Source organism: Mustela putorius, unplaced genomic scaffold (assembly GCF_011764305.1).
Source record: "Mustela putorius furo isolate JIRA1106 unplaced genomic scaffold, ASM1176430v1.1 tig00000281_pilon_pilon_pilon, whole genome shotgun sequence".
Taxonomy (NCBI): Eukaryota; Metazoa; Chordata; class Mammalia; order Carnivora; family Mustelidae; genus Mustela; species Mustela putorius.
The window spans coordinates 13,845,385-13,860,679 of NW_025421343.1; the positions used below are offsets into that span (position 1 = coordinate 13,845,385).

The following is a 15,295-nucleotide window of genomic DNA, read 5'->3' on the forward strand; positions in this document are numbered from 1 at the left end:
CTGGAGTACTAACCAGAGGAAAATAACGGCTACTGACATTGACGGCATAGTTTTGACCCTGGTGCTAGACGGCCAGCAGCCAGTCCCTGCCTTCGGGTTGCATGCAGGCCATTTGGGGACGGGGAGAGAAAAAAATGTCCTATTGCACTGAGTGAAGGGCTCTTTCGGAAGCCTGGGCAGTGACTAGGCACCCCCCGGAGCTGTGCCAGCTGGGGGGTGGGGCTGGCTCTGTGAGGCTGGGTGGCTGGACCTGGTGGTTGCTGCTGTGTATGTGGACTGTGTGCCCAAGCCCCAGAGCACATGAGGCTCCTCAAGGGCTCCTGCTCTGGATGGATCCAGTAATCTGTGTGCAAGGCCTTCTGGGTCCCCAGAGTGTCTACTGAGGGGCATTGTCCTGGCTCTGCCCCCACCCACATGTCCATGGTCACCCCTGCTGGGGCCTCCATGTCTACTTCTGTAAGGTGGCTTACAGAACCTTACAGGCCCTTTGGGGTCAGGCTTTTCCTGTTTAATGACTGTCCAAGTGACCAAACGCGTCACTCTTACTTTCCCAGTGCCCCGCGTGGGTGTTTCACACAGACCTGAGAGTTGCTCCCTGAGAGACTGCTGGGCCCCCCGGGCAGTGCGTCCCAAGAACACTGATGATACCTGAGCTTCTCAGAGCCTGGATTACATGCTGGACACGGAGCTTAGGTCTTGTGATGGGTCGCCTTGTGATTTCCCGCCAAGTCTGCGAGGTGGGCACCGGGGCTGTCCCATTGTCCAGATAACGAAGCTGAGGTTCAGAGGCCTGAGGAGCTTGACCAAGGTCCCTTAGCCAGTGAGAGAGGCGTGCGGGGGGCCTGCCCTTCCCTGTCCTGCCTCCCACATGGACGTGAGTGCCTGAGAAGACGTTCTCTTTCCACATCCTCCTGGCGAAGTTGCTAAGTTAAATACCATTTGCCTTCAAAGCCCAAAGAGTCCGTCTATGTGGGGATAAAAGGAGGGTGGGTGGGAAACCACCATCAAATTCCCTTCTAGTCATAAAAATGGACGCAATTTATTTTTTCTGGCATTCCAATTACAGAGACGTTTGTCCCCAGCTGTTTGCTCTAACACAGAGTGTTCTCTCAGCTGCCGCTTCTCCTCTCAATTTGACATCATTAGTCCACAAGTCTGGCAGGGACTGGGTTGGAGGGATCATTGGCTGGGGAGCCTCACAGGTGAGCTCAGAGCCAGCTCTCCCGGGAAGGCAGAACTAAGCCCTCTGGAGTTCCCCAGTGGTTCCTGGGTAGGGTAGAGATGAGGCGCTGCTTTCCTCTCTCCTCTCACACTCTCTTCACCCCGCTCCTGTCCCCTTTTCCAAATTGCGCCCCTCCTGATATGCACTCACAGATCCCTCCTTTCTCCCCACAGCAAGGAAGAACCAGAGCCACAGAGACATGGGAAGCCCCCTCTGATTCGCTAACGTATCACCCTTTGGGATCCAAAGACCCTTTAGAGAACCCTTTCCCCCCAGAGCACCCCTTTGAACCAGGGTGGTCCTCTGGAAATCCCTGCATAGGCTCGGTGACCCTCAGTCCAGGACACCGGAAAAAGGGTGTCTGTGTAGGTGCGGGTTGAGTTGAACCCTATCATTCCTGCAATTCTCTGTGGTGCTGGCATTTAATTCTAAGGCACGTGAAAGCATGACAAGCAAGACTGTGAAGCAGGAGAAATAGAGAGCTTTGGAGCCAGAGACCTGGGTTTGAGTCCTGACACTGGCACTTTGTAGCTGTGTGACCTTGGGCATGTCACTTAACCTCTCCAATCCCACCCCCCAATCCTCTCTCATCTGTAAAGTGAGAACCTACATGCCTTCCTTGCCACCTTGCTGGAAGGATTAAACGAGGTCCCATGTGAAAAGGGCTGGCATTTTCTCAGTGAGTGCCGGAGAGGAAATCTCAGGAATCCACAGCAATAAGGTAACAACTTCCTGTGGAACCCCGTGAAGGAGTATCTCAGGGATGAGGCCATGCCAGGGGTGCTGAATGACTGATCAACAAAAAGGCAGATAAGGATAAATAGCTCCGATAAATAGTCCGTCCCTCTCTAGCATTTCAGCCCACAGCCCTGGTCCTGGACCCATAACGGGAGGTGAGCGTGCAGCCCACCCAGAAATTCCCGGGCTTTCGAAGTTCATGGATTCATAACCACAAAACGTGCCCATTGTTTGGTTGCGCACACTACTAATGCTGACAAACTGTCGCCAAGAGCCGTGTCAACCACGTGCTTTAGTGCCCATTGCCTGCCAGACACCCACGTACGTCATCTGTACCTCACGTTTCACTGACCTTGCAAGTGAGGACCACTTCCCCCGTTGCACAGAGGGGAAACTGAGGCCAGGGCGGGGGGCAGGTGCCCAGGGCCCTGTGGCTAACAAGCAATGGAGCCGGTTCAAGCCCGTATCTCTTGGGTCCCAAAGCCCCCTGCTCTTCAACCCTGGAGGCCTGCTGGGCCCTCGTGCTCGCACGTTGCCCAGAGGGGTGGCCCGCACCCGGAGGCCCCCCGCAAATAGCGGGGTGGCGCGTCTCACCCGGAGCAGCGGCTCTTATGTAAGCAGCCGGGGCAGCAGCACGTGGAGGTTCCATTTAGCCACAGGGAGCCAAGAGCCGCTGGCAGTGGCGTGGGGGGTGGCGCCGGGTGGGGTGGGCCGGGGGTGTCGTCGGCCCCGAGCACCCCCAGTGCTGCACCGCCAGCAAGGCCTGACACCGGGTTAAGTCGCCTGGCGGCCTCTGGCTGCAGCTGGGAGCACGCCTGGTTCCCATTCGGGGCGCTGTGGTTTTGATTAGCTGTTCTGCGAGGCAGGCCTGGTGGCAAGTCCATGGGAGCTCCGCGGGAACAGAGGGTCCCCCGCCCAGCCGCCGCGGCCCCCCCTCCTGGCAGCCCCAGACTCCAGATGTTCCGAGCGCTCGCTGGGAAGGCCTGCTGGCGCCACGGAGGGCAGAGGGCAGGGAAAGCACGCGAGCTGGAAGCCCAAGCACTCAGTCACCGCGGGCCCTGGCCGCCCGCCCAGCCCGCTGCTGGCACATTCCCCAGCTCTCCCCTGGCCATCTGTTCCCAAAAAACCCTTTCAGAGCCTCATCATCACTCAGGATACAACAGCGCGAGCAGCTGGTTTGGAGGCAGAAGGGAAAACCGTGCAAAAGGTCCTTTGTGAGAGAGGAAACTCACTTATGAATAACAGGGCTGGACGCCGTAAAAGTTGGCGGCTGGGATCCTTGTTTCTCAGGCGCCGCTGTTTTCTCTGGACTTTTTATCTCTGGTTTTTTTCCCCTTGTTTTCTTTTTATGCTGTTTCTTCCTCCTCTTACACCCCGTGTGACTTTTCTTCCTCCTCGAAGGTGCCCGAGGACCACCTAATTGGTTCTCTTGGATGCTGCCAGATTCTCTTCCTTCTCGAAACTGTTAAAAGTCAGGGATCGTTGGAAGGGACTGTTTTTGTAAAACCTCAGCTGGAGGGGACACACGGGAAGGAAGGTGTCTGGGAGGGCACGCTGTGGGCAGGGCCCAGGCCGTCAGGGTTCAGGTCTTGGACAAGAGGCGCAGAGACGCCAATAGCATTGGGGCCGGTGGGGGTAAGACAGAGATGACGCCGAGACCCCTGTCAGCTCCTCGGAGAACAACACGGAGGTGCTTGGGGAACACAGTGACGTTAATAAACACCCTTGTGCTCGGGCCTCTCGGCTGATTGCACTATGACATGAAGCCTTTTTTAAGAACTGGCTGTCTCTGCCAGGAAGCTTCTGGGAGATGTCTGCCTGGAATCTGGGCACCTCCTGGGAGCAGTCACCGGGTGGCCTGTCCAGAGCCCGTGGGGTGTTGGGGCAGGGCTAGCAGCTGGGACACCAGCATCAGGGAGGAAGGGAGATGGCAGGGTGTGGCTTGCCTTCCTCACACCCCCTGGAGCCCTGATGAGGAGCTGAGAGTCAGGCAGGGGGCTGCCAAGTGGAGGTGGCGAAAGGGATGCCTCCTAAGTGTCAGAGGCTGGTGATTTCGTGGCGGGGGAGGTACGTCAAGGCCAGGGTACTGGGGCTCTTCCCATTCCTTTCTCAATTCCCTGCACCCCTTTTCCACTGCCCCCATCCCAACAGACCCAGAAGCTCTGGAGCCACTCACAGCCTCAGTGGGGAAAGCCTGATGTCCCGTGGTGGGGTTGGCCGGGGCGGGGGGCTGGCTTCTTGCAACCTAAGGCCTCGGGAGTTGGAGGGTGTCTCTGTGTCTCATCTGCATTGTACCCAGACCCCTGCTCTTCCTTCCTTTGCCCTCCGTTCCTCGCTCCTTCCTTCCCCATTTTAGCTGGAGAGAGGCAGCTCCAGAAGGGCCAAATATTTATGTTGATCGCAATTTCAGGGCCATTAATCTCACCGTCTGAAGGGTTCAGAGAGGACTGAGATCTACCCTCCCGCTTGGTCTCCATGGGCAGGTGTCTGGGTCTGGACTCTGAAGCTCACCTCAGCTCTGCCCTGGGGCTGTGTGACCAGCGGACTTGCTCACGTGTCCTATCTGGAACACACCCAGCCTGCCTCCCGGACCTGCTCAGGGATGGAGGCACAAAGTATGCGAAATTGTTTTGTCAACTCCCTCCTTCTTCCCTTGTCTTCTGCCTGAGAATTGGGCTTCATTGGGCCAAAGATGAGGAGAGCCTGGGCACGGAGGAGCGACCACTGGCCCAGGCCCCTGGTTGTACTATGGAGTCAGCCCAATGACCAGAATTTGTTTTCCAGCCTGAGGTCTCCGGAGGACAAGGGAGGCAGGGGGAGGACAAGCCTTCCCACTGCCTGGCTCTGAGCCCCTGGACCCAGCACAGTGGGAGGCCTGGATGAGAGGGGTGTCAGCAGGCCCCGGTTCTTCCCTTGCCCGGGAGCCCATTATCCCCTTTCCACCTGCCCTAGTAGACCAGAAAGCTGGTTCTAGGGGAACATATCAATCCCTGCTTTCCTTGAGCTCCTAGTAAAAATATTTCTGGAGGGAGAAATAGGAAGCCACTCCTTCCTTCAAGACCCTCCTGCTCTCTGCCCAGAATTCACAGCCACCTGGGACCTGGCCCAGCTGCCCAGCCGCTCAGTTGGGCCCCACCTGAGCTCCTCCTAGCCGCTCAGCCACAATCCAGGTCTGACCACCTCGATCCCTGCTCAGGACCACCAGGAGCTCCCCTCAGGCCAAGAGTAGAGGCCACACCCCTCCCCCAAGTGACCTGGCTCCAGCCGGTCACTCCCTGTGTCCCAATTTACACTCTAGCAACAAGGAACTCCTCGCCCAAAGGGGTTATTTTTGGCCTCTGTGCTCATGTTGTCCCTTCTGCCTGGAATGCCCCTTTCCCCTGTCTGTCTAACTCCTGCCCATTCTGGAAGGCTCTGTTCCTCCTGGAAGCCCTCCCTGACCCCTACCCAGCCTCCTGCTCAGGGCTTCATAGTGGCCACTCGGCGACCTTTGCCACAGGGGTGTGTATAGTCTGCTTCAGGAGCGCGTCCTGTGATACCGCTGTGAAGTAATGATATAAATGTTCTGTGATAGGATCTGCCAGAGCTCGTGTTACATCATTACCTTATACTTTTAGCTGGTACGTTTCATGATATATTACCTTATATTTTAACCCCCGTGCTATATTACATCATACAGTTTTTGTAGTGCCTGCTTCTCTAGCCAGACAGGGTGCCCTTTCATTTTTGTGCCCCAGCTTCTAGTGCACAGTAGGCCCCCAAATAATGACGCACCATTCCTTCAACTAAAATCTGCACAGCGAGGACTGTATCTTCCTATGCTGAAGGCAGAGACTCTAGGGAAGGATAAACTAGGAGCCTCAGGACACAACAGGGAAATGCCCCCAGGTTCCCTATGTCCTTGTTTCCTTCAATCATTGAACAAAGCTTTGCGATGCAGATCACAGAACTCCCCCAAGCAGCAGCTTAAACTAAATAGGGGCTCCCGTTTCTCAGGAAACCTGAAGGGAGGCACATGTTTCCTGGGCTCCAAGGCTTCTTTTGATGTTTGCCTCCTGGCTGCATAGTGGCTGCCACTGCACCGAGCATGTCATCCTTTTGCTGTATCCAAAGGCCGGACAGGGACCTTGCTGGAAAGAGCATTTCTCCTCATCAGTTCAGTTGCCCTGCCCAGACATCCCCTACCTGCCCTGGAAGAAGGGGCACTCCCCCTGAAACAGAAAAACAACGGGATCGCTATGTTGGGAGTGCAGCAGGCTTAAACAGCCGCATGGCTCCTCCCTGGAGAATTGACCGTTTTGTGACAGGGTGGTTTTCTTCTTGGTGGGGCTGACCAGCGTCACCACATTAACCACAGACTCTTTACCATGGCTCCATGAAATCAGTGCCAGTACCTCCATTTTCAGCTTCCTACACTGAGATTCAAAGAAGCTAGAGGGCCAGTCCAGGCCACTAGCGATCTTGAACCTCTCTGCACGGTGCTTTACAGTTTGCAGAGCCCTCTCGTGCCCCTTTTTCACTTGACTCCTACAGCAGCCGCCCAGGATGCATGTTTCTAACTTTGGCAGGTAGATGGGGAGGCTGCGACCCTGCAGTGAAGTCCCCCAGCTCACACAGCTGGGCAGGCCAGGCAGGGTGAGGCCAGCTCCTCAGCCCTGGGACACAAGTGCTTCTGAACCTAGACCATCTCTGTCCTCTGCTACCCCCAGGGTGGGAGTGTGAACTGCACAGGGAGTCCACCCTGGAGGCGGGTGGGTCTGAGGGTCAGCCCAGTCACATCTCCCCACCCAGCGATTTAGAGAACAGATACCGGACTGGGCTGCCCACCAAGGACTTGGTTCCGTTGCACAGACGGAAACCCTGTTTGTCCCTCTTATGGTGTGTCTGTGCTCACGCATACATGTGCAAGAGTGTGTACATGCATGTGCACACATGTGCACAGGTGTCCTGGTGCATCTGTAGGCACCGTCTCTCAGGGTTGCATGGGGGCCTCCCACATGGTGGGTTGCGTTCCTATTCAGGGGGATAGCAGGTGAGGCTGAGAACCACCCACCTGCTGCGTGACCACCACGCTCCCCTGCCCCCACATCCCCGCCATCGCGCACACAGCATGTGGCCGGGCGGTCAGTGGGGTTATTCGCAAAAGGTTGACCCACATCGCCCCCCTACCCCCTGCAGAGACACACAGTGATTCTTACTTGTTCTGTGTCTTTAATTCCGTAAGCAGAAGACGATGAAGGAAGCATGAGGGCCCCGCACATTTACTAAGGAACACATACTTTAGAGTGTTTACTATGTACCAGGCGTTGTTCTGGGTGCCTGGTCACTTCGGAGAACAAAACAAAGTCCCCACCCCTTGGAGTGCAGAGCTGGGGACACAAAGGCCACGCATAAAAGCTCATAGGAGAGCCCCAGGGGGGCCGTCTCCAGAGCCCACTGCCCTTCATCTGTGCCCACTTCTTACAAGCTTGATTCTCTGGAGTCTCAGATCGGAGCAGCTGAACAGAAATAACCAATTCAAGTGGGAGGCCAGCTCCTGGAGCAGGTGCAGGAACGGCGCCTGGAGTCACAGCCGGTGGCCTGATGGTGTGGGAAGAAACAGAAAAGCAGAAAGAACAATGCCAGACACTCTGGAGAGCCAAGAGGCTTGTGCCATGTCGCGCCTCTGGGGGAGGGGGCCCCAGAAGCTCAAGGACCTGGGGAGGCTCCTGTAGCCTGATGTTTCTGGGCTTGACCTTGGGTTGTCAAGAGGAAGCTAAAGTACATCTAGTAACGTCTGACTGAGAATGCAGGGAAATGCATCAGTTATTGGGAAGGGACCTGTCCAAGCAGTTTGGCACAGAAAATGCGAGGCTTCCTTTCCCTAAGGAAATCTGCTCCTGGGGAAGGGCCAGTTCTAGGATGTCAGCTCGGGGAGGGCAGGGCTCCTGGTCTCCTGATCTCACTGCTGGATCCCCAGTGCCTCAGAGGGAGCAGGCATGGTCTGAACACGCAGGAGAGAGTTGCTGAATGAGTGGGGGAAATGAAGCAGAGGGAAAGGAAGCAGAAAGAAAGGAAAGGTTTCCGGTTGTCGCCCACAGCATCGGACAGGCGGCTCCTCTGTGCCCAGTACTGAGTGGGACCCTGGCAGTCTGAGGTGGAGACATGGTCCTGCCTCAGGAAGCTAGCAGGCCAATGGCAGGGAGCCACAACCACACACCCGTGTGCCCTGACGTGGGGCTGCCCAGTGCCCAGCGCTTTGCCTTGCCACCATTGTGTTTCTGAATCTTCCCTACAACCTCGGGTAGTAGATCACTGTTACTACCATTTTATAGGTGAAGAAATGGAGGCACAGAGAGGTGAAGTAACTTGCTCAAAGTCACACAGCTGGTAGAATGGGGGAAGTCAGGATTCAAACAGAGGCTGTGAGAGGCACTCCTGCTGCAGGGCTGTGTTGCTTGTGAGTAGATGTGCGTGTACACATGCGTGTGGGCAAAACACTCAATTCTCTTCCAGTCTTGGCCTGTCCCTGGTGCGGCTGGAAGTTACTTTTAGGTTGTCGCTGATAGATGGGGGGGCAGTGGGTAAGGAGCTCTGATCAGAGATACCACGCCACCTTGGCCTGGATCCCATGGTGCCTCCAGGATCTAGCTGTGAGGGGCCAAGGGACTGTGAGAAAGGGTAGGGGAGGTGTTTTTCCCACCTTAAAACTGCATTTGCATAGTGTTTGTGGAAGTCATTTGATTTCGGGGTACTGTCCAGGGACCTTATGACCACCCAATATTTCCCACACTGGTCCTGGGGGTCTCCTGGAGACGACTGCGGTCTTTGCAAAGGCTTGCTGGCCAGCACTTGGGCGAGACTTGGCTTGTCTGCTCCGTGCCCAGTCACCCCAGCCGTCTGCCAGCTGCGGTAAGGACTGCTGAGGAGGGTACTGAGTATGCAGAGGCGTGGTGGCGGGGAGATCCCCAGCTGGGGAAGAAGCAGGCCTGACAGGGATCTGTCGACACGGCGGTTAGGTGTGAGTGTATGTGTGCAGTGTGTGTGGGAGTGGGGGGGTGGGGGGCATGGGTCAGGGCCCACCGGGAAGTTGCCAGGGAGCAGAGCCATCCTCACCTGGCTGGGCCACCTGTCTACCCAGCTGTCTGCTTCCCTTTAGTCTGAGTGCCTCCTCTGGTTGTGGGGGCAAGGTCATGGGCTCCCTGGGCTCCTGGGGTCTGAAAGAGCAGTGTGCAGCCAAGTAGAATTGGCTGGACAGCGTCGCAGAATGGGAAGCAGATGGGAAGCTGCAGCAGCTGGGCCTCAGGCCGTCTCTCGGGCCAGCTCGACCCTCACAGTGCCCTGTGCTCTGGGCCCGGTGGGGTGGGGGCCAAGAAAGACAGATAGGCTGACGGACGGGGAGAGATAAACAAAGGAGAGGCCAAGAGAGAGTTGGCACAGAGACACACAGGCGAAGCGTGGAGAGAGAAACCGAGAGACTGGCAGCCAGAGAGAGTGGCCTGGAGCCCAAGAAGGCGTCAGCACGGCGGAGGCTGTGGGTCTCGCTGGCCGTCCTTTGCAGGCTTAGTGGGGTCCTCATGGGCTCTGGCCCTGACTCTGGGAGTGCCAGGCCTCCCAGTTCCAGCCACCTTTAGGCTCAAGGGACAAAGACTGAGATTTTCTTAGAACCCAAGAAGGTGGCAGCTGGGAGGATGGCTTGGGGACTTGCCAATCCCGCTTGCCAGCAAAGAAGCTGAGTTCTCCAGAGGTCAAGGGGTCTGTCTGCCTTGCTGCCCTGCATCGTAGCGGGGTGACCTGGAGAAGCCAGAAAACTGTGCCAGCCTCGATTTCCTCATCTGCAAAATGGCAGCAGCGACGGCCACCTCCCTGGGAGGGTGTAAAACAGCACACGCAAAGGAGTGGAGTGTGGCGCCTGGCACGAAGCCACCCTCGGTAAACAGATAGCAGCCTAGCAGGACAGGGGTGCTGAGGACAACATGACCTCTTCCTTCCCTCAGGAGCTCGTGCTGGGGGTGCTTGGGGTGAGTGAGGGGATGATGGCCAATAATTCGTGGCACGGAGGGATGTAGGGGTCCATATGAGGTGCGTTGGGAACACAGAGAAGCACAGCTTTCTCAGCCTGCAGTGGAGGTGGGATGTGGCGGGTTCAGAGACTGGACTCCAGTTAGCTCCGATGATCCCGGATTGGGGAGACAGCAGGAACCCGGCCAGGAAACCCCGCCCTCCCTGGAGCTTATGGTCCAGGTGGTAAGCCATTAGGACAGTGTGGGGTATGTGGACAGGGCCCTCTCCGAGCTTGCCTGCACACCTGGGGTCCAGCTCCGCCCCTCACAGCTTAGCCCAGGACAGGCCCCAGGGCTGCCGGCTCTCATCTTGGCATTGTCTGATGCGGTCGGTCATTCTTGCTTACTGGTAGGAAAGTGCTTCTGTATGTCATGGGCTGACTCAGGTTTGAACGGATCCACTGGCCTCAGGAAATGAGGGGCTTAGATTGCCAGACCCACCCATGCTTCCGGCCTGGGGGGCTGAGGTGTGCCGGACAGGGCAGCCCCTGAGCTTCGTGGACAGCTGTCTGCACTGCAGCCTGGAGCCCCTGGCAATCTCAGCCGCTCCTCTGGCGAGTAGCCAACACGACAGCAACCGGGCACCTGACAGCGCAGACCAGCCCCAGTGACTTTCAGCCTCACTCTGGAGTCATGGTATCAGCTGCCCCCCAGCTGGGACTCTGACCCCATGCCTGTCACACGGCTGGCACCCAGTAGGGACCTAGTGTATCTTTGCTGAGTAAATGAATTCTCCCAATCCACGGTCCCCAGGAGGATTCTCCTGGCTCACCAGGGCCTCTGGCCCTAACTTTGCAACTCTTAGAGGGCTGGGACCTCAGGGGGCCCTCCCAGCCCGGACACAGTGGGATCCTTGATTCACACCATGTTCCCGCCCTCGGAAAATAGCAGCCAACTCCAACTGCTCATAAATTTCCTGCCTGTCACCCCTGGCGCCCAGGCCAGGCGGGGCGGGAGGCGCTGGGGTGGGCTGGTCCTTACCTGCTTCCAGTTCCCTGGGAAGCTGGGAGGCCAGAAGCCCGGGGCCTGTGCTTGTGCCCAGAATAACCTCCGCAGCGCCTGGCCCACGGAGAAGATAGGAAAACACATGCGCCAGAGGCAGAGGCGGACAGGCCGGAGCGTTAGAACACAAACCCCAGCTTCCCGTGCAGTTGGCACAGCCCGCTTCCACTTCCATAAAATTCTATGTCAGTGTCAGAGGATATATAAATAATAAACATTAAAAAAAAATAAGCCAGTGAATAAATATATACCCAAGCAAAGACCCCCAAAATACTCTATAGCTGTGTCTAAGCCTGAGAAAAGTAAAGGAACAGTAGTCACCCCATGTTCCCTGTGGGGAGATTGAGGTGACTGAAATTTTTCCTTCTGTTCACTCTTCTGTATTTTTTTCTAACCTTTCTATAATTAACATTATATAACTACCGACGTAATTTTTAAAAACTTAACTGCTTGACTGAGATGACATCAGTTCCCCCACTGGAAGTGTACAGCTGAGTGGTTTCTAGTATTTTCACTGCTATGTGCAGCCATCGCCGCAGTGTGTTTTAGAACTTTCTTCTCAGGGAAGGAAGACAACCCCTATCCTTTAGTTCTCCCTTCCTACCCCACTGTCCTCCCTGCCCTCCCCCCTGGGGGGGCCGCTAGTCTGTGGGTTTCCCTGCTCTGGACACTTCATGTGAATGGAATCCTAGAACACGTGGCCTTTAGTGACTGGCTTCTTCCACTTAGCACACAGCTTTCCAGGTCCATCCATGTTCTGGCATGTGTTAGTACCTCCATCCTTGTTCTGGCCGAATAATATTCTCTTGTGTGGATACACCACATTTTGGTTACCCACTCATGAGGTGATGGACATGCCTTGCATAATTTTAGAAATTGTGTCTATTTTTTTTTTTAAATCCATCAAAAGCAAGGTCAAGATGACAGTTGGTTCAATGTGACTATTTCTGATTACCTGAGACTTTTCAGACTATGATGCCTTTTTTATTTATTTTATTTTTTAAAGATTTTATTTATTTATTTGACAGATTACAAGTAGGCAGAGAGGCAGGCAGAGAGGAGGAAGCAGGCTCCCTGCTGATCAGAGATGCAGGGCTCAATCCCAGGACACTGGGATCATGACCTGAGCCGAAGGCAGAGGCTTTTGGCTTTCCGAAAGGCAGAGGCTTTCCCAGGCGCCCCAAGTGATGACTTTTTTAAGTTTTCAGACACCAGTTCATCAAAGGAAGGACCCAGCTTTTTGCAGGGAGGTGAGCCAGCACTTGGAATGCGAGGCCCTGGTGGGGTATGGCTCCATTGTCTCATTGATTCTCCGCAACTGGCCTGGGAGGCGGGTACTATTACTGGTTTCACTTTAAAGATGGGGAAACTGAGGCATGGAGAGATTAAACCCACCTGCCCAGGGCCCCCGCGGTCTGCTGACTCTGGAGCCACAGTGGACCTCAGTGTTCTGCGTTTAGAACCAAACACAGGGGGGAGGGGGACTGGGAGAGAGGGGTGGGGTTATGGACATTGGGGAAGGTATGTGCTACGGTGAGTGCTGTGAAGTGTGTAAACCTGGCGATTCACAGACCTGTACCCCTGGGGATAAAAATACATTGTATGTTTATAAAAAAGTAAAAAAATTAGAACCAAATACAAACCCCCTTCCCAGCCCACATGTTAGTGTACTGAGAAGTAAAAGCTAAAATAATATCTAATAGTGTGGGGGTTGAAAATGCATCTTTCGTGTACTCCCTGCTCATCTTCCATAGTTTTGTTTTAAAACAACATTTGAAATCTGACTGTTGTTTTTAGGAGAAATAAACAAACAAAGCTGTCAGGATTTCTATTCCATTGGATCTTTTTCTGCATCTGGAAGGCTATCTCCAAACTGCTAAAATATTAAAAAAAGGATAATTCTAAAATAGTAAAAAATGGTTAAGGAGGTGGAGTGGATTGAAAATGAATATGCAGATGATAAACTGAATATGTATTTAAAAGGCAAAACACCTTAGAAGGCAGATAGAGGGACGCCTGGGTGGCTCAGTTGGTTAAGCATCTGACTTCGGCTCAGGTAATGATCTCAGGGTTCTGGGATCAAGCCCCATATTGGCTCTCTGCTCAGCGGGGAGCCTGCTTTTCCCTCTCCCTCTGCTGCTCCCCCTGTTTGTGCTCTCTCGCTCTGTCAAATAAATAAAATCTTAAAAAAAAAAAAAAGGCAGTTAGAGTCATTTTTTGAAAAGGCCCCTAAAATGGTAAAATTGTGCTGTTGTATACAGACGTGATCGAGAGAGGAAGCCAGTCCTCATAAAGCCAGAGACAAACTTGGTAAGCGGAGGAGGTATCATTAGAAATTTAAAAAAAAAAAAAATGGGAATTGAACAAAAGTGAAAAGGTGCAACGTTACTCCAGGATTCACAACAATTACCCGAAGTTTCCCTGAAGCACAGGCATATTTACAAAAATGCTAAGTTACATTTGAAACAGGAAACATATTCCGTGGTATATAAAAGCTATAGTAAATAAAATGCCCATGACTGGAAATATTTATTTCCTGGTTCAACAAATATTTATTGAGGTGCTCCTGTGTGTCTAGACTGTTCTAGGCTCTGGGGCTACATCAGCAAACAAAATAGACCCTGTCCCTGTCCTCGTGGAGCTGATGTTCTGACCACGAATGAATGGACAGATCAAAAGACGATTTCAAATTTGATGAACTCCACCGCTTTACCACACTGACCAAATCCCCCCCTTCTCACTCAGCACGGCAGACCCATAGAAAGAGACCTGAGAGGCCATCTTGTCTAGTCATGTTCAAAGTTTATTTTCACATTAGACCCTCTTTAAAGGACATCTTCTATGGTAAGGGGCTAGAGTTTAGGGGGTCCTTAGGGCAGTGAGCCAAGAGCCTTTCCCAGCTATACCCAGAACCTTGGCCCAGACAAAACACCCCCCATAAAAAGCCAGAGCTGGATGGGAGTCGAGAGGTTCTCTCAAGCTGTGTTTCTCACATGGGGTGACACAGGATGTTGCCCCTGCTTCCATGAGAAGGGCTCTGTGGTATGGTTGTCACAATGTGGAATATTTGCCAGCCCTTTCCTCTGTATTTACAGCTACCTGCCTGTAATTAACATACACACACACACACACCCTGCCCCTTCTGAAGGGGCATCCATGGATTTGTCTCCTATCCCTCAAGCATAGCTGGTCTCTGGAAGAACTCTGAGGCTGGACCAACCTGCAGCCCCCACTGGACATTGGGGTTGGGATGCTGAGGCAGGAAAGAAGCAGATACTTGAAGTCCAGGGAAGGGCCATAGATCGCCTCAAAGTGCAATTGTGATCACAGGATCAAATGAATTCAGCAGATAAGTGGATAAATAAAGCCAGGCAAATTTCTTTACTGCAGGACTTTTCAGAGCCTTTAATATGCTAATATATTTAGTGACTTTCCAAGATGAGGCCTAGGTTTGTGGTGTTTCCCAGACTCACGGGATATACCTCACCCGTTTAGTATTCTACAAAGGACCTTTTGGGGGAAAGCACATGTCTATGTCTATGTACTTGTACTTGCTGTATAAGTGAAGGAATTAAAGCACAGAGAGGGGCAGTAAGTTCCCCAGGGTCACAAAGCTGTTTAATCTCAGAGGAGGTGCTGACACCGAAGACCTCCTTGCATTCTTCCCACCATGCCCCATTTGACATAAGACTTCCTTGGATGGTTGGTGCATGTGTTGGGATTCCTGCGCGGAGGTAGGCGGTGGGAACCCAGGTCCAGCGTAGTCACCAGGGAAAGGGTGGAATGGAGTCCTGAAGGTCAGGCTTTGGCGAGAGGAAACTGTTCCATTGCTTTTGGTTGCCCTTGGGCAGTGGTCATGGCTTCCGCAGGGTTCAAGAGCCAACAGAGGGCCTGGGACAGGGTCCCGGCGCCTTGATGGAGTGGCCAGTAAGACAGCTTGGGCGGCTGGCCTGGCCAGCTTTCTGCGCCTTTCCCCAGACCACAGGCGGCCCGGCCTGAAAGGGCCCGCCCAGGCAGTCAGCGCCCGGCTGACGCGGGCTGTAAATCACCCCTGGACCACAGACCCCGTGCCATCCCCATGGGTTTCCTTCCCGCCTCTTAATCCTCCTCCTCAGAACAGAACAGAAAGCAGATTCCTGCCGGGGGCCAGCGGCACAGCGCGCAGAGGAGGTGAGCCTGGACCTGGGTGCATGCAGCAGTGCTCCCTCCTCCCTTCTCCCCCTGCCTTTCTCCTGCCTGGTCTCTGCTAGCTGGGCGACCCCTCCCCTTGGACACCCTGCCTCCAACCCTG

At 54.3% G+C, this 15,295-nt stretch overlaps 1 protein-coding gene across 2 annotated transcripts in view; it reads left to right on the forward strand.

Annotated features, from left to right (window-relative positions):
• The window catches only part of ATOH8 (atonal bHLH transcription factor 8), a 34,923-nt gene that overhangs the window by 13,665 nt on the left and 5,963 nt on the right, over window positions 1-15,295 (forward strand). The window contains exon 3 of one of the 2 annotated variants that reach the window (XM_045079098.1): window positions 1,396-12,061. The exons of the other annotated variant lie outside the window; for it this stretch is intronic. Within the exon in view, the coding sequence (XP_044935033.1) occupies window positions 1,396-1,602 (207 nt within the window). The 3' untranslated portion in view covers window positions 1,603-12,061. Of the gene's footprint in view, window positions 1-1,395; window positions 12,062-15,295 lie in introns of those variants that run through there. 2 annotated transcript variants of the gene reach the window in all.